The 21,818-nt window shown below is 31.1% G+C and overlaps 2 protein-coding genes across 6 annotated transcripts; both read right to left on the bottom strand.

Annotated features, from left to right (window-relative positions):
• Positions 1–1,088: 1,088 nt before the first annotated feature.
• On the bottom strand, positions 1,089–16,554 carry LOC139085731 (unconventional myosin-IXb-like). Of its 5 annotated transcripts, none has more exons than XM_070633861.1 (16): positions 16,416–16,554; positions 14,162–14,368; positions 13,929–14,104; positions 10,838–11,428; positions 10,268–10,474; positions 9,448–10,194; positions 8,979–9,121; positions 8,750–8,885; positions 8,412–8,677; positions 7,583–7,885; positions 6,652–6,841; positions 6,480–6,563; positions 4,464–5,862; positions 3,101–4,084; positions 2,818–2,906; positions 1,089–2,750 (listed from the first exon to the last, which is right to left on the bottom strand). In XM_070633861.1, the coding sequence occupies exons 3-16, from the start codon at positions 13,974–13,976 to the stop codon at positions 1,194–1,196; spliced, it is 6,744 nt and encodes a 2,247-aa protein (XP_070489962.1). In that variant the 5' UTR covers positions 13,977–14,104; positions 14,162–14,368; positions 16,416–16,554; the 3' UTR covers positions 1,089–1,193. The 5 variants fall into 5 exon arrangements, with proteins under 5 accessions (XP_070489962.1, XP_070489963.1, XP_070489964.1 ...); XM_070633862.1 differs by having other exon boundaries at positions 13,929–14,073; XM_070633863.1 differs by lacking the exon at positions 7,583–7,885 and adding an exon at positions 8,145–8,192 and having other exon boundaries at positions 13,929–14,368.
• A 282-nt stretch (positions 16,555–16,836) lies between these two features.
• On the bottom strand, positions 16,837–20,110 carry Cse1 (chromosome segregation 1). Its single transcript, XM_070633919.1, has 4 exons — positions 19,964–20,110; positions 19,398–19,891; positions 18,841–19,339; positions 16,837–18,783 (listed from the first exon to the last, which is right to left on the bottom strand). Exons 1-4 carry the CDS (start codon positions 20,046–20,048, stop codon positions 16,952–16,954), a joined length of 2,910 nt encoding a protein of 969 aa, XP_070490020.1. The 5' UTR covers positions 20,049–20,110; the 3' UTR covers positions 16,837–16,951.
• Positions 20,111–21,818: the final 1,708 nt, after the last annotated feature.

Genomic DNA, 21,818 nt, shown 5'->3' with positions numbered 1-21,818 from the left:
AATGCAGATAATAATCTCAAACAATGTAACAGAAGTTATTGTAAAATCATTACGTCCTTTAATGCTTAATATGTGTGTTTTTTTGTAAATGTAATTGTAAATGCTATAAATGATGAGAAACGAATTTTGGGGAACCGTCCACAAAATGATCCTCAATTTAATGCATAGATCCACTAAATTTCAGACATCACATGTGAACGAATCCCCAATTTATGAGAGATTCTAGTGATTTTATCATTTGAAGATATGCTCAAAATATATTGAATGCTTTGTCAGCTCCATTATAGACACATACAGGTAAATTTTTCATTAGTCTTTAAGATACATAGAAAAATAAAAAGTTTGGCAACAATCTCTTCGATGGGAAAAATTGGATATAATTCATCTCCATTGCATAGTATTTTCATAGTAATTTCTTTTTAAATGTTTTTTTGATAAACTTTTCAATCATGATTTGTACATTGTTTTGTGTTTTTTTTTTGCGAAAAATTGGGTAAATAATGTTTTTTTTTTTATCTTTTTTTGTGATGTTGTGGCATCAGAATAAATTCCATACAAAAGGCCTTACATTCAACATTTATCATCATTTTTTTTTTTGTTATAAATTCATAATTAAACTTTTTTATTCTTAAATATTTTTTTTTTCACTATGCTTTTCATATAATTTTTCAATTGTCAAATAATGGGTTAATAGGAAAATATCCACAATTATACGGAAGTTTAGCGCATTTTCCGTAATAAATTTGAAAAATAACCGATTTTTTAGATTTGAATTTAAATCAAGACGAATTCGCAAGAATTTTTTACACAAGGCGAATTCAAAATTTGAATTTTGATAAAACGGTTAAAAACCATGCTACAAATTAAAAAGGTTCTGTTAAACTCAACAGAATAGTTTTTGTGCACAAATAATAATTTACAATTGGATACAAGGAAAATGCGCCATAAAAGGGGAAAATTAAATTTTCTTTAAAAAAAAATACTGAAAGTAACAAACAATTACAATGGAATTACAAAATTGGAATTTTCATCAATGCACAGAAAAAAAAGTTTTTTTTTTATCACATGATATTTTTAAAAAAGAGAAATTAAATAAGTTTACTATCATCTATTGCAATAATTAATTAAACAGACAGATTTATCTTCTCCATTATTATTTTCACTTACTGCCGTAAAGTTTAATAATTTTCATTTCATACCATAATCGGTTCATCTTCCATACTTTGACTCTTGGATTTACGCTGCTCATCTTCATCATTATTATTGTTATTATTTAAACTGGATGTATCCATTGTTGCCATCGTTGTGGCAGCTCTTTGTAATCCAGTTGTTGTACAATTTTTAGATGATTCATAAGCACCTCCACTTATACTTCTCATTACGATTGGCTTTTGTCTCTGTAATTCACGTCCTGACGATTCTCTCAATTCACTGCCATTTTTCATACTTGCTGGACTTATTGTACAGGTCACAATGCTTCTTTGTGGTGATAATATCTTTTGTTGTGATGATCCACCTTGCTGCTGTTGCTGTTTTCTTGATGCTGTCGGAATATAGTCTATATATTGCTCACGTAAATTATATTTCACAGCCATTTCATCTTCAGCAGCACTACTTTGTGTTGAGAAGCGTTGATTTGTTGCTGATGGTGAGGATAATCCACCATCACCAGCTGACGAGCTTAATGCTGAATCAACACTTACATCTCTAGAATCTCTATTCATTTTATGGCTATCTACATCTTTATCTTTACTACTTAGATCATCTAAACTTCCACCTTCACCATCTAAATCTGTTGATAATAAGTCATCATCAGATGTTGCTCTCGCAAGACTCGGAAGTGTGGATGTTAATAATGCCTTTTCTTTTCTAATCTCTTGAATATGTCCTTCGAGTAGCATCTCTTCAGCTTCGGCACTTTCTCGACCAGCTCGTGATGTCGACGTGAATTCTTCTTGTGTAAATACTTTAGAACTTCTTAATGTACTTAATCGTGTCGTAGCTGTATGTGCGGCAGTATCAAGCGTATCAATATCGGCAAGAGTTGTCTTAATATTTAACATTTTTTGTGTTATTATCGTCTCCATACATTTCGTTTGACGACTTATATCATTGAGACTATCTTGTGCTGGAAGTGGTCGATTCGTACGCAATACACATGGCGCAAAAACAATTGCTAATGAACTCGCAGACATTCTATTATGTTCTTCACGTTGTGCAACACGCGCTAAATGAAAGACTAGTCGTTCAAGTAGTGCATGATGAGCAGGAGGTAGTTTCTTAATTAATGATAAAAGTGTTTGAACACGATCTGTATCTTCTGAAAGATCAGCTGCACGAAGAAAGTCATCGTATCGATCGAATGTTAATAGTGGTTCAGGTAAATCTCTAAGGAAGGTTTTAAGCACATTTGTAAGTACATGAACATTATAATGCTCATAATCTATTTCTTCATTTGCTGGCTCATTCATTTTCCGCTGTAATTCCTTAATTTTTGAACTAACACCACTCTTTCGATACAGTCCTTCCGCATACAATCCATGCATTTCAATCTTTGTTATTAGCTGATCAATACGATTTGGAATTTTTGTTCCACTTCCTTCCGAACAGCACAATTGTGTCAACTGAATTTTAAATAATTTTCCACTTTCAACACTCTCAGTATCGGCTAAAGTTGTCGTGGGATTACTGCATGCTACTGATTTAACGTAACATTTCTTATGAACTGTTAATCTACAATTCTGACAGACCTAATAAATTACAAGAATATCCATTAGCACTTGATAGATAGTGTGACAATAAAATTTATAGACTTACTAAGCCCCGTTCAATTGGCCATAACAAAAATTGCTGACAAATTTCACAGACTGTTGCAATATTGAGGATTGTCAATTGGAATGTGTGACCTAAAGTGAAGAATGAGAATGTTAGTGATATTTTAAAGTTTAACGACTTATTAAATTTTGAAAATTTTAAGGGCAATAAACTATGAAAGTTTACTCATTTCAAATTTCTTCAAGTCGTTATTTTAGAAATTTTCACCAAACGCTAATATTATTGTGCGTCGATCGTTATGCGTCAATAAATCAGTCAGACTTACCACTATAAGTAATTTGTTCGTCCGCTTTTCGTTTCTTTTCCTTTTTCCGTTTCATTTTTGGCTTCTCCGCTTCACGAGAGCTCATAAATTCGTTCATAAAGCCACGAAATGCATTTACGCCCATAGTTTTTGGAAAATCATCTGTTTTACCGCATGCTGTTTCAATAACTTGCTCAAAATTTGCGATAAGATCTCGATATTTAATATTTAATGAATCACTATTATGCTTATTCGCCACACTATATTGTGCAACAAGATTTGTTTTAAATTCTCTAAGCGCTTTCTTGAATACACGATCGACTTCCGACACTTTTTCACCTTCTTTACCTTCCATTTGACATATTTTTTGTGTTATAAAATCTTGCATAAGTTGAAGTTCTTTTGCATCACTAATTATTTTATCCGTTGAATCTGTATATTCCTTTGTGCCACTAAATTTAGAATTTGGAGTACTTGTTGTTCCTGAATTAATTTTATCTCTTTCACTAATTTTTTTCAATCGTTTTGTCGATCTTTTTGCACTACCGCACTTAATACTTTTAATGCCACCATTCTGAATACATTTTGTATGCACTAAAATTTTACAATCAAGACATCTATGTCCTTCTGATATGAATGAATCACTTTCATCACAACTTGCACATCGTTCACTTTTACTTATTCTCGATACTTTACGGAACCGATGACCGCCTATATTAATATTCGTACTTGATTGATATAAATCATTACCGCGATTCACTTCCAATAATGGTACTTTATTATTTGCTGGATCTGAATTTCTACGCGATAACGTTCCATCAAATTTCTGTACTTTTGTTACTAAATACGATCCTGACGATATCTCTTCACTCATATTATTCTTTGTTCTTTTATTTTTACTCAATATATCCGTCATTTCTTTTTTGCTATGTTTAGATGATGGCGACACGACAACCGCTGATGTTTGTTCTGTTGTCGTTGTACCCAACAAAGCTGCGGCTTTTCCTACAGAGAATGGCAAAATCAAACAAAAACAGAAATTACTATGACTATCGTTAACTGGATAATGATTTTATAAACACAAGATAAAAATGTTTTATGTGGATGTAGCAAACGCACGAGAATGAACTGCTTTCCAAATAATTTAGTGACTAAATGACAAAGAATTTGGACATTGGTTGACTTAATTGATACAAAATATTACTGAGAAATTCACTGCCGCGATCATTTCAATTAATTATGTTAATTTTAACTTAGAATTTGACACTAAATAAACACAGGATATACTACACCAATTTAAATTAAAATAATGGTTCCTAAGATTAAATAAATCTCAGGATTAAATTAGGATTAAATAAATCCAAGGATTTAAAGCAAAAATTACCTTTTGGTGGAACACTTGCTATTGTCACTCGATTGTCTGCTTGAGGTTGCTGATGATAGACAATAGGAGGTTGATAATTTTGATATTCTTCATTTAAACTACGACAGACAATATCGCGTCTTTGTGGCAATGTTTCTAGACTATATTGTTGTACATTATACGGACTCGATCGTAGACTCTGTGACGTTTGAATAGTTGTGGAAGATAGAGGCAGTGATTGCTGCTGTTGAACAGGTGGATTCACAAAAACAATTTCGACATCTGTTGCAGGCGTTGGACGAGGAGGTGCTGTAATTGTTTGAATATTATTTTTAACATCAAATCGATTATCTCGTCTTGTCGGTCCTGAATCAATCCGTCTTATTGGAGTTTTTGTAAAATCAAATCTCTTTAATGTTTCTGTTGGCTCATCATTTGTATTTCTACGAATTGCTTTCTCAATATCATAGGTTTTTGAGCCTAAATCTAGAACATCATCATGTCGATAATTTGATGAAGCTGCTGATGATGAAGTTTGTGATGGCGGTGGTTGATATGAAAGGTAAGGATTATGGTCAATTGCTGAAACATTCGTAATTGATGATTTCCTAAGATATTGCTCATCTTTAGTTATAAGTAAATCTCTGATTTGTTGCTCTGTTTGATCTAACATTTGATCACGTTTTTGTTTTGATATACGATGACTTGGAGATTCTTCTAATTCCATACATAATTCAATGTCTGCATCGAGACTATAATGAGGTGTTGGTGTTCGAATCCTTTTGACATGCTCAAAATGAACATCTATACTTCGCTCATTTACCGGCAAACTTTGTGTCGATCTTAATTTCTGTCGTTCTCTCATATGCTTTTGTCTCATATTTTGTGTCTGTTTTCTTGATAATTTGCCTCTTAAATGAGCTTGTATGACAATAACACTCTTTCTAACTTGAACATATTTCTTCCTAGCTACATGCATTCTCCAAGCAGCCTGTATCGTAATAGCTGCACCATGAAAGCATGCTCGACGAAAATGAAATTGCTTTTGTGCTAAGTACATACGCCAATTTGATTGAATGACAATGGCTGCCTGTCTTTGATGTAAAAACTTTTGCCTTTGAAGATAACTTCGAAACCATCGTTGAATGCTTACAATTGATTCAATAATCTTTGTGTGTAATTTAATATCAAGTCTCATCTTTTGACTCTCACGCATATAAATTTTTGTTATTCCTAATTGATAATGCTGCTTATTTAAGTCCACTAGACGATTCATAAAGTCTCTAACATCTTTTTGTGAGCTTAAAAGTCCTTTTGGCAATAAAATTCGATAATGCTGGATGAATTCCTCGTACGTCAATCGAACATTATATCCTGCACGACGAATTCGTACCGTCTCAAGCATTCCCGTGTAACGTAGCTAAAAATAAATTCATAAGATGTTTTCATTACTCTTTTTGTGTCTGTTTAGGATATATGTGGGCATCAACATTATTGAGCACAAAAATTCTGATAAGAATGCAAAAGTGTTGAAGAAAAAAAAAATACAAGAAATGGTTTTATTTATAGCAGGCTTTGCAATCTTTAAGTGGTCAATTATTTTTAAATGTAAAAATTTATACAAATTTTAACGAATTTCTAGAATTTAAATTTTAACGGATTAAAGAAATTTAAATTTGTTGCACTATTCAAATCATAAAAGACCGTTGAATTCATAAATTTAAATAAGTGGCAGCGAACGTGTAAAAAGCCATTAAATAATCCCATAGGTAGGTAATTTTGCAACACAGAATGCACTAGAATTGTCAAAGGCATAGAAAAATATGCAAATTATGATTTATGCCTTTATGTTTTTGTGATTATTCACATCTCTTGTATCTCTTCTTCACTCAAACTATTTAGTTGGAGATTATCATTCCCACCAAAAAGGAATTTGTTATTTTTTCGATCCCATGTGTCTGATAATAATCATAAAAGTTGATACTTTTTTTGTTCATAGAATATACAGGACATTTGAAATAATTCAATTTTTCTTACCTGTCTAGTCACTGTCGCATCGTCAAACTGATTGGGAATCTTGTTAGGATTTGATTTAATGCATCTGATGAAAAATGGATTTGCCTAAACATTTCGAGAATTCGTACAAGAGAAAATAAAAATAAAAGTAAGTAACAATAGAACAATTAATCATAATGTTTTGCACACAAACCTGATTTAAAGTCTCCATGAGTGCAATTAATGAATTTTGAAATTGTGCGGTGACAGTCAACGGTTGCTTTCGAGTTTTCACGGATGTTTGATTATTAATTAAATTTTGACCAGCTGTCAACGTCTTCACTGACTGAAGATTTTTCAATCCTTTCTTCGGACGTTCTCGTGGTCTAAATGATTTGTTCTTCCTACAATTTTGACACATAATACATTCCATTAAGTTTTTTTGTTACGGTTTCCGCATACTTTTGCACGGTAATCACCAAAAAAATTACTTTTACATTATATTATTACAAGAATGCAGGAAATTCGACAACATTAAAAATTTATGTATTATTCTTCCTGCTATCTATATCTGTTCACTGTCACAACATGTAACCAACTAACACTAGAACGATCATAACGCAAAAGTAATTTTAAGGTTTTGCAAAAAAAAATATATGAAAAAATATTCAGTGCATCTCCTACATGCATATACTAAAACTCATACTAAAAGTCAGGTAGGATTTTTTTTTTCTTCGAGAAAATAATAAAGAGAGAAATAAAAGTAAAGTACATTTAAGTAAATCTTGTGATCGACGAATGCGCACTTTCCATACAGAAACTCAATAAGTAACATATTCATATTGAAAAATCTATTTTGAAAATTAACGAAAAATAGATTTTCAAAAAAGATTAAAGTTCAATTTTTGAACTTTGATATTTAAAAATTAACGGCTACAATACATAGACAGACGGACAAAACACAACATTTTGTTTCTTCTGGAAAATGCGTTAGAAAATGAATTAAACTTTTCTTGATGAAAGAGAGAAAAAGAGTGAGAGACATACACAAGATAAATAGGTAACGTGATGATAGATAGAGTGAAGGAAAAAAAATTAACAAAAAGATAAAAAAAAAATCAAAATCAACAAAAAAAGTTTCTTACATCACAATTTGAGAGGCTCGTGCCATAACGTCCTGCCTTTCACGGCCATCTCGCGACCTTACAATCTCATTAATATCATTTCTCCACGGACTTTTATCGCATCCAAGTTGTTGACTCTCGTACGAAAGCTTTCCATCCGGAAAATTTTTATTGTTAAACGTAAATGTTGACCATGATCGTCTTGGAGGACTTGTGATTTGATGTAAAGGACTGTTATGGACACGATGTTGAATAAAATTCGTTGTTGGTTCGTTGTTTGCGTTATTCAACGCCATAAAGGTCGTTGTTGAATTGATTCGTTTACTGGATTAACACAAAATTTTAAGGATATGACATAAAATACAGAAAAATATAAAAAATAATAAAGGAACTAATAATAATCTAGTAAAAATAAAATGGTATGAGACAGTGGAATTATAACATGAAGAAGGAATAACATTTCTATATATTTTATCGATACCATGCACCAAGATATTTTTGTTGCTTCATGCTAACATAAGAATAATAATTTGAGAACATTGAACATCGAGAATTTTTTATCTAATTTAAAGCGTCGACTTACGCAATCCGATATATAACTAAATTTACAGATGACAATGTAAACAGATGACTGCCATTTATGAAGCAATAATGAATTATTTAAGTATATTTTTTTGGGGACAATTTTGAGTAAAAAAGGAAAAGAGACAAAGGAAAGAGAGAGAAAAATTTTATCATCAAATTTCTTATAAGATCCTTTTTCAGTACACAAATATTTCCCACTATCACCGACAGGAGACTTCCTATATGTTCCTCACTTTTATGAGTTTCTATTGTCTTATGAACTTACCTAACTAGACTTTCATTTCCGGTCCTAAATCGAGTCTTTGTTGCTATTTTACTCAATGACTGATCAGCTCTCTCCTTTCTGTGTTTAATGCCTGCTGATCTGAATGCAAAGTAGCCCCGGAAAAAGGCTCTTAATATTGCCCAACGAAAAACAGCTACGGGATCAGCTCCGACCAATTCGCGTACAAATGCCATACTAGAATTTTTTAGTACACTCACAATATCTTGTCTCATAAGATCCAAATTTTTCTCACGCATTTCAGCGACCTTTGGAAATAAACAGACGTAATTTAAATAAAGTCATCAACCTCAATTAGATATCAATTTTAGTTGACCTACCTGATATTTAACTTTACCGGCATAATGTTTTATAATAAAAGCGTTTTCTTTTCTCTGAGGTTTCTCATAAAACGGATTCTCTTTATGAATATTATTAAATTTGTGGAGCAGATTCTCATTGCTTCCTCCAGGAAAGCTAAAAGTGATGAAAAAAATAGAATCAGAAATTTCCATTGTTCAATAAATTTCATTTCACTCAATTAGAGAAATGAGAAAATTATAAACATACTTGCAAGAATCGTCTAAGATACAAAGTAAGCCTTGCGGTTTTGATTCAAATAGATGTAAGCATCCAGAATTATCCATAAACTCAATATCAGTCCATTTAATTCCTTCGCGTTTGTATTCTTTTTGTTCATATTTGAAGACGTGCTATAGAGTAGAAGAAGACGTCAGTAATACTTATTAAATTAGAAAATTGCTTCACCTTATTAAAGCGCATTAAGAATTTAATGAATAATTAAAGTTTAAAATTTAACGGTTTTCAAAAATTCAAAATTTGAGTTCGAAAATTTTGAAAACTTTCAAAAATTCAAATTTTGAACTTAACGATTTTTAAAAATGGATAGAAACATGTATGAGCAGTCAAAGTGGCTGCATATGTGAGCAATATTAGAGCTCCGGAAAATATAAATTATTTGTTTACATTAAATTCATAATTTACGATGTCAAGGTGTGTAGGATAGAAAAAAACTCACCAGATTAAAGTAATATTGCAGATGTTCATTTGCGTAATTAATACATAATTGTTCGAAGCTATTTTGAAGACCGAAATCCTCAAAACCGAAGATATCGAGTACACCGATAGAATTTCGTATTGGAACAGCCTGATCTTTATTTAATAGTGCGTGATTGACTTGAAGAACAATCCAATCAAAGAGTGCTCCATACAGACATTTTGCTAGTGCATCACGTGCTGCTATTGCTTCTGGTAATTTATATTGCATAATGAGCGTCTCGTCACTTGCTTTCACACGTTTTGATGTCACTGCTGCAAGCAATGTTTCATACTTGACCTTTAAAAGTTCCGATATTAAATGTACGACATCGAGATTCTTAACATGAACACTTTCGTCATGATGATATGCTGACTTTTTTGGATGAAATTCAACATTCCCGAGTAATAGAACGGCTGACAATACCATAAATAATCGACGTTGTTTCTCTGGTGAAAATCCAACCATTTCCATACTTTGTTTCAGTCGCGAGAATTCGTATTTCTCATCGCAATTCTCTAATGTTAAATTCTTGGCATTTAGGTAGTTATATTTATCTGATGGAAGTAAATGCAGTGCTTCTCGTTCATTTTCCGTGGCACCAGACAACAAATAATAAAAAACATGATAATTTCTTTCATACGTTCCTTGTGATACTATTCTACTCTTTTCAAGCAGGTACTTTTGGACAACAGCTCCTTGAACCATTCCGTTCTCTCGATAATTCACCTAAAAATAACATTATTTACATTAATAAAACAAACTTTTTAATGAAACAAAAAAATAAGTGCAATGAACTTACTTGAATAAACTTTCCGAATCGACTCGAATTATTATTATGTGCAGTCTTGGCATTTCCAAAAGCCTCCAATACTGGTCCAGCGCTGAGAATTGTTTGCTCAACGCCTGATCCATGTAAACCTTTCTGTGACAATGCAGTCAGATGATGGAGGAGGAAGTTTGTGCTTTCCGTTTTCCCTGAGCCACTCTCACCACTAATGACCACGCACTAATAAAATAATTTATGTACATTATTAATAATCGGAATGAAAATGAAAAACAATATGATGAGATAATAATAAATAATAGTACGGCCAGTGAAAATGATCAGTTCGGATGTTGTGATTTATGCGCATTTTAGCGGTCATTTGAAATTCAAAAATTTAACGGAATTTTAATTTTTAAATTTAGACGAAATTTTGAACAAACTTTTCAAATTTTGATTTAACGGATATTTTTGAAGGAAATTCAATCAATTTAATTAAAATACAAAGTGCAGCAGTATGTTACGTAAAAAATTGCAGCAAGGAAAAGTGACTGAACTTTCACCGGCAAGATTAATAATATTAATTGTTAATTTTACGATATTTACCTGATTACGTTTTTCTTTTAACATGCAATAATAAGCATTATCGGCTATGGCAAAAATGTGTGGCGGTAAAATCGGTCCGATACGTTGATTTTGATAAAGTCGAACATATTTGGGATTGTAAATGGGCAAAAAACGAAAAGGATTGACGGCAATGAGTATTGATCCAACATATGTATAGATATGTCCAGCTTCAAATCGCTGTCTGAGATTCTCAAGAAGCGTCGATTCATTGAGATCGGGAAGTTGGCACAAGTCTGGATATTCACGATTTTCAGGTTGCGAAAGAAACTCTTTTAGTACTTGTGGATCAAATCCATACCACGTTGGCTCTTGTGATTGTTTCTCTCGTAAATAGAATCGTCCAAAATGTGGATCTGAATGTTTTGGCCATAATAATTTCAATGATACAGGTTTTTCATGCGGTGATAGTCGTCTCTCTTTACAATGTCCTATAACTTCGGCCAATTCATAATTATTTCCAGTTAATCCTAATCGCTCAGCAATACATTGTACAATTTCCTCAGCTGTCGTTTGTTTTGATGCTTCAACACTTAATGCTTCATAATGGACCGAAAGAGCTCCGACATAAACCTTTAATGATAACAGAAACATGAAGAGTCAGTGAAATTCAAAATGCTACTATTGTGCTACGCACTGTGTGTGTCTAGTAAGGTAGAAAGGAAAAAAGACTTTTAGCCCCACCAAATAAATGCTCATTAAGTAACATTTAATACTTTTTTTTTTGCTTTACTATTCTCTTTTATTTTTAATGTTCAACATGTATTACTACATAAGAAAAGACCAAAATAAAAGTAACAAGTAAAAGCATGCATGAGAGCATTGTTCAATAAATATTACATTATCATCGACAATATTCATGTAATAATAACTTTAAAGCACTCAAAAACTTTTTCCTCATTTTTCTCTCTCTATATTCGCATTTATAAAATTGTGTCTTCTATTAAATCTAAAAATAAAAGGAATCACGTCGATCGATGGACATGAATGAATATTATAGAAAAGAGTAATACAGAATGGATGATATTGAATGAAATAAAAAACTCGAGGATGAATAATTGAGGTGTGAGTAGCACATCATCATTATCGAGAGGGTGAAATTAATTATATTTGAAAGATCAAAGAAAAAGACTATTTCATACGTTTGATGAGAAAGCTAGGCAAGCAATATGGATAATGCTATAATGCAATCAGAACTTTGAGCAAATAAATAGTGAAAGTTTACATGAAATCATTGAATCAATCATTTAGTCAATTTATTCCTAGTAGTAAAAATATTTAAAAGTTTTCTACTATAAATGAGATCATTACACATTCATCATCATCATAATTCATTTATTTAGCTCATTTTCCGAGTCTATTGTTCACTAAAACTCAATTTGTCCGTTAAATTAGTTTTTGAATTTTCTTATGTGCATTTTCAAATTTTACAAAACCGTTAGAAATTTAATTACTAAGCCATTAAAAATTCAAATTCTACAAAAACCGTTACGAAAGTACTTTCAACTTTTGATTTAATTTCAGCATGTTAATTATCTTTTATATTCTGACCTATAACTTTTATTACTACTTTAATTCACAAAATCAAGTACAAAACGCAACTATCATGTTCAACGCATTTTAAGACATGCGAACAAATGATATTGATCAGATAATTAGCAATCTTAATGTGGTACTTCACTAGCACATGTGCTTTTAAAGAAAATGAGTTTTTAAAAAGACGAGAGAGAATTATGTTGGAGCATGTAATTAAAGAATTATCAAAGATATCGAAAGTGAGATTAAGTTTTTTTTAACGTAATACATACAATAGTGTATATAAAAAACTATTGACCTTAACTTGCTTAGTTTCAATTAATTAAATAAATGAATGAAAAAAAAAATCAATGTTAATTGCTTTTCATGTTACCGGCCATAGCACATAAAGAAAATTTTCACTTTTTTTTCTTCTTTTTATAAAAAAAAAAAAAAAAATAAAGCATAACAATAAAATAAAATGAAAAATATGATGATTGCACACTAAGTAGTCTACGATAAAGAGGAAACTGATGATGATAGATGGATGGTAGATCGGTCAGTTTGTACACATAAAGCATAATCTATGAAAATGTGATTTGAAAATTTCCTGTTTCCTGTGACAGCTCTGTCTGTTTGTAAATAGAATAACTTCTATATTAACTAACCATGTCAAATGACACTCTGAATTATTATTATTATTATTTTATCAAAAATGATTCATTTGTTGATGCGAAAAGTAATCAATATGTTTAATGTTCTGTCTTGCCTCATATGGCAAGAAATAACAATAATAGTTCTAGGGATGGATGGATGTATGATGACGAAGACACAATAAAATTCCAATTTAGATTAATTATTGTGAGAGATTGGCCAAAAATATGTGCGATATTCAAATATGTTCGTCATGTGTCATGCAAAATTCATGAAAAAAAAAAATTATTCTGAGATATACATTTGAATGGAATTTTTTCCTGTGAAACAAAGAGGAAAAGAACATGAAACAAGGAACTTCCCGAAGCGTAATAACTTGAAACTCCCTTTACTACTACGTTGCTCTATGTGCACTTTTCCCAACAATAATTGGCTATTTATAAATCATTATGAATTTTCTGATGGCATGGCATGATGAGATGCAGTGAGTTATGATTCTAAAATTGTTGTGAGTGAAATCATGCTTGAAATTGTGAAATATCACAGATGTTATGAAAAGTTCAAAATTTAACGGTCAAAATATTTTTGAAATGCTAATCCTTGGATTAATTTTTGGGATTAGTTAAATCCTAGGATTTAAAAATTGGTTTAACTTAATTCCAGAGCTTGAAGTCGATTCGGATTTTGTATGAAGTCGAATTGACTTTTTCATATTGAATTCGAGCTCTGCTTAATCCTGAATTTAACTTAAACTAAATATTTGGATCAAAATGTAAACTAGAACTACAAAATGTTACGAGACACATGAGTCACATGGTGTGACACAACAACAACAAAAATAATTGACACACAACAGTATCGCAACTTGTTAGATTAGATATCACTGAATAGAACAAAAACTCACCTGTAAAACATATCTGGCACATTCATTTAATGAATCTTGCGAATGCATGTTATGCTTTTTAATCGATTGATTATACTACATATGATCTGTTCACTATGTGATGATCCAACATTTTATAAAATTTGTATTTTCTGTTGCTGTTTATCTAGTTTAATTCACTTTCATTATATATTATGCTGTATATATAAATATTTTTAATCTTTTTTTTTGTTTTGTTGATGCTGATGACTTACTACTCTTTCTGTTATTAATTTGTATTCAATTTTTTTTTTGATTGTTTCGCATGCAAAATAATTCTCTTCTCTGTTTTATTATGATTTGTCTTTTCTTATTATTTCCTTTTTCTGGCTATCTTCTTGTTTCGAAAAATAATATTATATATTTATAAAAGATCACAATCGCAAAATTGCTAACAAACAAAAAAAAAAGAAAAAACTGCACTGAAACGAAATATAAAAAAATATGTAAATAAAATGAGTATGAATATATATATTGGCTGTATTATGAGTTCATTGATGATAATTTTTTTTTTGTTCATTTTTATCAGCACAACACCACCATTGTCATTACATTATCTCGACTGTCTGATTTATTTTCATTGATGGGAACTGAGAGATTTTCCGAAATAAATAAGTCATTTATGTGGAATTAAAAGAATTATGCCATTAACACACTATCGTTATTATAACTATATAAAGTTTTATCGTAAGTGAAAATGAGTAATTATTATATCTGATAACACCATTAAATTGCCTTGTATATATTTTCTCGCTCCTTTCCTTCCACTCAATTCATTCATTAATTAATGGAAATTCATCATTTTTTTTTTAAAACAAAAACTACTTTAAATTAATGCGAGAGTGAGAGAAAATAAACTTGTATGATGGCTATGGATCATACATTATTATTGTTATTGCCGAAAAAATCGAGGTGAGAGTAAGCGAAAATAAACAAAATGTGCATGATGATGGCGCACACAGAACAGAACAGAACAGATTCGATTGAAATCCGCCCTCAATTTTCTTATCTCTTTTTCTTTTGTTCCGCACTTAAAATGTTCTTATTATGCTTCCATTATTAATATATTTAAAAAATAAAATAAACAGCACTATTCGCCATCATCATCATCATCATCACATAACAAGACGCACGTTCACACACATATACTTGTTTGTTTGGCGATGTGATTTCAAGACATTCCACAATTGTCTCATACACATTTTTCTTCGTTGGTTCCAGTTCTCTTTTTCTCTCACATAATTTTCGCGTTGTTATTCTCGCACTGATGGTGGGGCCGTTTTTTTTTTTATTTCTTTAAATTGTGAATGGAATGGATCAAGAGTATTAATTTCATTTTTATATTGTGTGTCTTTATGGACCCACATTTTTTTTTCTCGTTTTCGTTCAGACGGCACTGCTGTTTCATGTGAACTTTTTTTTTTGTTTCTTACACTTTACTTTATTCTTTTTTATAATTTTTCGTCAAGAAAAAAAACTGTTTATGATAAATGCAGCTAGAGTCTCGTGGAAGTCAGTAAATAAGTATAAATGGAAGCAGTGTAGACAAATGGTTCCATTTGTTGTTGATGCGGAACGAACGAACGATGAGTTTTGTAGCTACTTAGCTTATTTGTTATTATTATACATATTCACAATACACAACACATTCACTGACTGACTAACTGACTGGAGATAAGCAAAACTATAAGAATGAGGCAGGCAAGAACGAAGAATGATGAGATGTTTCATAAATGAATCATCACACAGCGCGCGAATATATCACATCGTGACCAATTTCCCATTCATTGTGAAAAGGCAGAAAAATTGTCAATAGAAGGAGTGTATAGTAATAATAGTAATAATCATAAGTAACTAGCAATTATTTGATGCAAGCGAAATCAATTAAGACTCAATTCTCTTCCTAATCACCAACTTCCTGAATCATCCGCACAATTCTACTATCCAACATGCATTGACATTATAAATTCTGTGCACTATTACTTATTTTATCCCCAAGACAATTTAATGATATTCATTCACTTTAGAATCAGTCATTTTAAGCACTAATTAGATGAGTTGTAAATTATCCATAATAATTATTATTTAAATTCATAGAACATGATTGTTGGTAAAGATCCAGCGAGCAATCAGGCAAAGTGTGTAGAGGTAGGAAAAAAAATCTTCTTGTTTATCTCTTTCTCACTCACTCAACGATTTCTTTTATACATTTTTATATTTTTTTTTTCTTTCATGTCACTTGTTACGATATTTATCAAATTTTCAATTTAAATCATATTTTTAGTATATAATATTCACTTTATATGGTGATGCAATGATGATAAAAACAATTAATCACTATTTCAGTTCCTAATTTTCTCTTTTTATCAGTTTTTTAATGAAAACATGAATTTTCATAAAATAAACTTAATTTTTAGAAATTTCATTAATTTTCAATCCCTTTCGTCCGTTTTCGAAAGATTTCATTACCAGTTATCTTTTATGCACTGCTATATAGTGTTATCTCGATTATAACTAGTCAAATGATACTATATTTTCTCTAAATTCTTAAGATAAATAACTTTTTACACTTTTTTTTTCGTTAGTCTCTGAGAGATATGAATCTTGTATTTAAATTTCATCCGAACGTTTCACATTGTTTCTTGGCTAGGGCACTTTTTTAAATAGAAACAAGATCTATTTGTTATGTTTTTTTCACTTTGATTCAGCTTACTTAAAATAGCATGCTTTGTCAAAAAATCGATAAAATTTATTTTTAAACTGTCAAAAAAATCAAATTCATTTCAAAATTTAGAAATCCGTTAAAAATTCAAATTTTTCATGACCGTTATTTTCATAAATTTAAAAAATCTGAAATTTTGAAGATTCTTAATTAAGTGAAAAACGGAGATTTTACATTAAAATAATCATGTGATTAATTTATTCAACTGTTTCTTCTTAGTTAACAATAATTTGTGAAAACAGAAAAAAATGAGAAGGTAGTAAAACTTAAATAATCATGTTAATTAAAATATTGACGCTCCAAATTGACCTGCGTATTTTTGCAAGGCTGCTTGATGTTGTGCAGTCATTTGATGAAGCATTGACTTAATTTCCGGCTGTTGAATTTGACTCAATTTTTCAATGAAATATCTTCTGGCATCAGCAACTTCAGAAATTGGATCATCCTTTTTAGCTGATGCATAATTTAATTGTGAATAAGCTACTTGATATCCAGCCGTATCTTCAATTTCAATAAAGTTATCGCCTTCAATGTTCGATTCATCTTGTGGCAATTCAAACAATTCAATCAAAACCTGAACAAGTGGCTGCCAATGAGCGACATAAGGAGGTTGTAACATCATTGAGCATTCACACAAGATTTTAGTCATTCCAACTGCTGCAATTTTCCTTTCAATTTCACCAGAAACTTTGTTTAAATCTGTTGCAAAAACACGTTGACAAACCATTCCAAACATTTGTGCCTGAATTGTGTCAATTAATTGGATTAATTCATTAGCACCGACTTTGACTGCATAGAAATTGAATAAGACAATCAAGCATCGGACGAATTTTGTTGTTTTCGATGAGCTTAAACGTTGGAAGAGTAATGTGAATACTTGCGGCATAACAGAAAGTAAATCAGCACGTGGAAAATGAGCAATTAAATGCTGCAGCAAATAAAAGCCTTCATGATCATTGGTCTTTGATGCAATCATCTTTTGGAAAACACCGAGAACGCTCATTAATTTTCCTTGTGCCTGAATTTGTGGCGATGCTTGTTTAACAAATGTACACAATAATCTCATTAAAGGTGTAACATTTCCTGGCCGTTCCCATAAAACTGGACTAAGAAGACATGGGAATAGAGCTAAATAAGGTTCAGGAACAGATCCAATTGATTGTCGAATTTCCATAAGTAACGAGAGCATTTGAAAGACGTACGGCAAGAACTCCATAATGTCACTTTGCAGCATAAATTGAAATTGTGGAAATAGTGCTTCCTCAAATGATGTGACGGCATTTGGTTCAATTTTGCAGACAATTTTGATAGCTAATGCAATTGTCTCAAACAGGAAGTGATTGAAATGTGGCTTCGATGGATTTTTCGAGACTTGAGTTAAAATTTCGGTGAGCTTTGGCAATACAGCACTCATAAATGGCATTGTCTTTTCATTTAATGTGTTGAATGATCGCATAATTGCCTTCATGATGTATTCATTTTCATTTGAATTAGGCTTTGATAATGCCTGGAAAAGTCCTCCAACAACATCGCCAGAATATGGTGACAAAATCTCTTGTGTAATTAATGGATTTCCATTTCCATCCTTCATGATCAGAATCTTGTCTAAAATGCATGCTGCATAGCTGTGAACGACATAACTGTCAGATTGTAAGTGACGAACAACTTGTGGAATTGCTCCAATTATTTGCGGACCAAGAACAGTACGGAAGGTCATTAAAAATTTCAATGCATCAGCTTTCAGCACTGGCAAATCATTTACATCTGGTCGTTCAAGTTCTGATACAATATCACTTACGAAGAATTGTGGAATTGGCACTAATTGAGAAGCTTGAGTTACTCCATGTTTTTGTGTTGTTGCTTTAGCTGCCAATGTTGTTACCAAATAAATTGCAGTATCCTTTGAGCGCCAATTATTTTTCGGGTCTGCCTTATAACGTTCTAAAAGCATGTTCAAATACTGACTAAAAAGCTCAATAATTTTTGCTTCAAATTTCTGCGATAAAGTCCTCAAAAGATCACTAACTGCACGTCTTCTTGTATCTATATCAGATCCTTCAATATCTTTACGAATATATTCTTCTGGATTGTCCTCAAAAAGCTCCTCATCCGAGTCTGTAAAAATATATTTTTCATTAATTCAAGTTTTTAAGGACAATAAGACTAACTTACTTCTGAAATCCATATTAGGAACAATGACTTTTTCACAGATGCTTGCCAAAACACTTGGTTCTGCAAAAAGACTGCTGTATTGTTGACGTCCAGCAACGGTACTCAAGAAATGCAAGGAGTTTGTAACTAAAGCATCAAATTTCGGCTGTTGTCCAGTATTAACTAGCAATTCCCAAACAGCAGTAACGAAACGTTGCATATAAGGACCAAATTCCTCGTCATATTTCTGTGCATAAAGTGTAATATTGTCACAAATTTGAGAACGAAGTATTTCCATAACACCAGCTTCCTCATCGTCGCCTGTTTTCAAGCATGGAACATCAGATGTAAGTAACTCATGGAACGTTGGCATCCAAATTGCCATATTATCCTCGAAAAACTCTGGTAGATCTTGAGAATTAAGGGAATAAAAGACTTTGCACATGATTCCTAATGATCCATAAATGACTTTCAATGCTGCTTCATTAGTGCTGTGTGTTGTCCTCAAATTAAGGGTGGCCTAATATAATGAAATACGTTAAAAAATTGGAAATTTCGAGAAAAGATTCGTTAGTTACCTGCAACAAGTCGGTTAAAGGCTTTGCAAATTTATCCAAAACAATTTTAATCTCCTCCCATAATTCTTGAGATTTAAACTCATGACGATAGCGCTTGAATAAGGAATGTGCCGTTTTCAGAACACCATTTATCACATGAAAATCTCCAGTCTGGAATTTTTCAATCATTTCGTCCAAAAGTGATGGCCATTTCTTAGGGAAGTCATATTTTCCGATAATCTGAATGGCATCACTAAATTGTTTTTGAATAGACAGCGGAGATTTCAACATCAAAGGTACAATCATTCGTTTAATAGCATCACGATCACTTTCATGAATTTTGTCGGGTTCGTCTGGATTATCAATGTTTCTTCCCCAATTTCGTTTGATGTAATTTTTGAAGGCAATCGCTCCAGCTACTCTAATTGTCATATCTACAGCATCTTTATCGATCAGCATAAGCAATAATTGTGGATAATTGCGATTGTGATCAACAGTTTCAAGGAATTGCTCAGCTATATTGGAAAATAGTTAATTTCATAAGCTTGTGTTTCGGCATTTTTGGCTCGAAATTTTAAATGACTTACCTGGTCGTCTTACTGCGGGATCAGGGTTTAAAGTATTTGCTAAGTATTCTGTCAAGATACGGAAATTATTATCGTTGATATCCATCGTTAAATTATGCTTTAATTAATTATTTTCACTGAAAAATGTTTTTTGATCTTTTCCTTCTTTTTTCGCAAATTTTTGAATATTTCGGTTAGGCGCTTTTTCTCCCCTCGGTAATTTTTTTGAATTTTTTGAGGCCGTTAAATTGAATTTGACTCTCATCACTTTTCTTATGATGTTCAGTATACATATGTTTTATACACGATGGAAAAGGTACAAAGTTGGCAGATAAGATTTCTAATATATATGAGATTGCCTACGTATAAGAAAATTATGGAAAATTGATTTGAAATTTTTTTCTAAATTTTTGAATTTGCTTTGTCAAAAAATACAAATTTTAGAAAACCGTTAAATTTTTAAATGCTGAAATAACGTTATTTTCGTCACGTGTTTATTAATTTTTAAATATTTTATGGGAAATTCAATAAACTTAAAATTTCACATGGGAGATTATCAATATTTGATGGAGTTTTGTTGATAGCAGACTGGAAATTACCACAAAAATGATTGATGAGTCGCGTTGTGGCATGAAAAATGATTTAAAGCTAGATGGAAAAATTGAAAATACATTTAATTTTTTTATGAATCTTTTTATTTAATATTAAGTTTCAGTTTTTCAATATTATTAATATTAAATTAGTAATATTTTTGGGGATTTATATTGATTTGTACACTACAAATAGTTTAAAAAAAATCAAAGTGTTTTTACCATCAAATCGTTAATTTTAGTATTTTTCTTTTTTTATTTTATTTTTTTTTTTTATATTTTCTTAGGGATGTTCACGTAAACAAAGAAACTGAGTTTTTTTTTTCAAATAAAAACATCCCATTCGTCCGTCAAAAATGAAATTAAAAATAAAGAAAACTTATGTGTGTGTGTGTGTAGTTTCAAAAAGAATGGATTAAACATGCGATGATTCAGATGCTTAAGCATCTTACTTCGTCAATTATGATCAATAGATATTACGCAAAAAAGTTTAGTATGTACAAAATTTATGTTGCTCAAAATATAAGTTTATGTTTTCCTTAATTTTTTTTTTATCATATTCTTTTTGTTTTCATAATGAGGGATGCGCTTTTTTCTCTTACAATACATTTATGTAAATTAATTTTATGTTTTTCTTTAAATTTTTTTATTTTTTCGATTTTTTTTTTGTTTTCATTCCTCAAAATAAAAGTTGAAGTCAATAAGAAAATAAGCCCATTTTTTTGCACGCAACTATCTTGCGAGACATACACATTAGTTTTTTTTTTCAAGAATTATCAGCACAAGTCAATCAGTTTATCATCATAGTTTCGGAGTCAAAATATTGTTGTAGGAAAACCCGAGTGACACTAATCAAGAATCGACCATAAAAAGCAGCTATAATGTTGAATCATCCACAAATCATGTCATTAAAAAAAAAATATTAGTTTTACAGATCCATCTTCCTCATTCTGTGACAAATAGTCTTTACAGAAGTTAGTCTATTGAGTCACATTGAGCTACAGATCCCCAAAAATTTTCAACATGATTTGTAGATAATTCACAATTTAAAGCACATCTCATGGTCAATATTGTTCAATGTTGCTCGGACAAAAGTATTATAGTCATTATCATGTTTGCAATTATGGTTTTGTTTGTTGATCAAAGAAAGTAAAAGAGTAAAAGAGGCAGGACATAGTAATAATTAAACAAAAAATTTTTTTGTATTATCTTATAAACTATTAAAATCAAGATTAAAAAAAAATTAAAATGAGGACATGATGAAACTGAACATTAGGTCATATATC

Source organism: Chironomus tepperi, unplaced genomic scaffold, assembly GCF_022539635.2.
Source record: "Chironomus tepperi strain 1889 unplaced genomic scaffold, CSIRO-AGI_Ctep_v1 contig_82, whole genome shotgun sequence".
NCBI lineage: Eukaryota > Metazoa > Arthropoda > Insecta > Diptera > Chironomidae > Chironomus > Chironomus tepperi.
This window is presented reverse-complemented; position numbering and strand designations above follow the sequence as displayed.

What these genes read in the sequence shown, in the direction of transcription:
- Cse1 (XM_070633919.1), bottom strand. Translation starts at nt 20,048, where the DNA reads ATGGATATCAACGATAATAATTTCCGTATCTTGACAGAATACTTAGCA. An exon ending in CTTTAACCGACTTGTTGCAG is followed by an intron (nt 19,340 to 19,397) that starts GTAACTAACGAA and finishes TCATTATATTAG; the next exon opens with GCCACCCTTAATTTGAGGAC. An exon ending in TCCTAATATGGATTTCAGAA is followed by an intron (nt 18,784 to 18,840) that starts GTAAGTTAGTCT and finishes ATATTTTTACAG; the next exon opens with ACTCGGATGAGGAGCTTTTT.
- LOC139085731 (XM_070633861.1), bottom strand. Translation starts at nt 13,976, where the DNA reads ATGCATTCGCAAGATTCATTAAATGAATGTGCCAGATATGTTTTACAG. An exon ending in CGAGCCTCTCAAATTGTGAT is followed by an intron (nt 6,842 to 7,582) that starts GTAAGAAACTTT and finishes TCAAAATTGTAG; the next exon opens with GAAGAACAAATCATTTAGAC. An exon ending in AGCAAGTGTTCCACCAAAAG is followed by an intron (nt 4,085 to 4,463) that starts GTAATTTTTGCT and finishes CATTCTCTGTAG; the next exon opens with GAAAAGCCGCAGCTTTGTTG.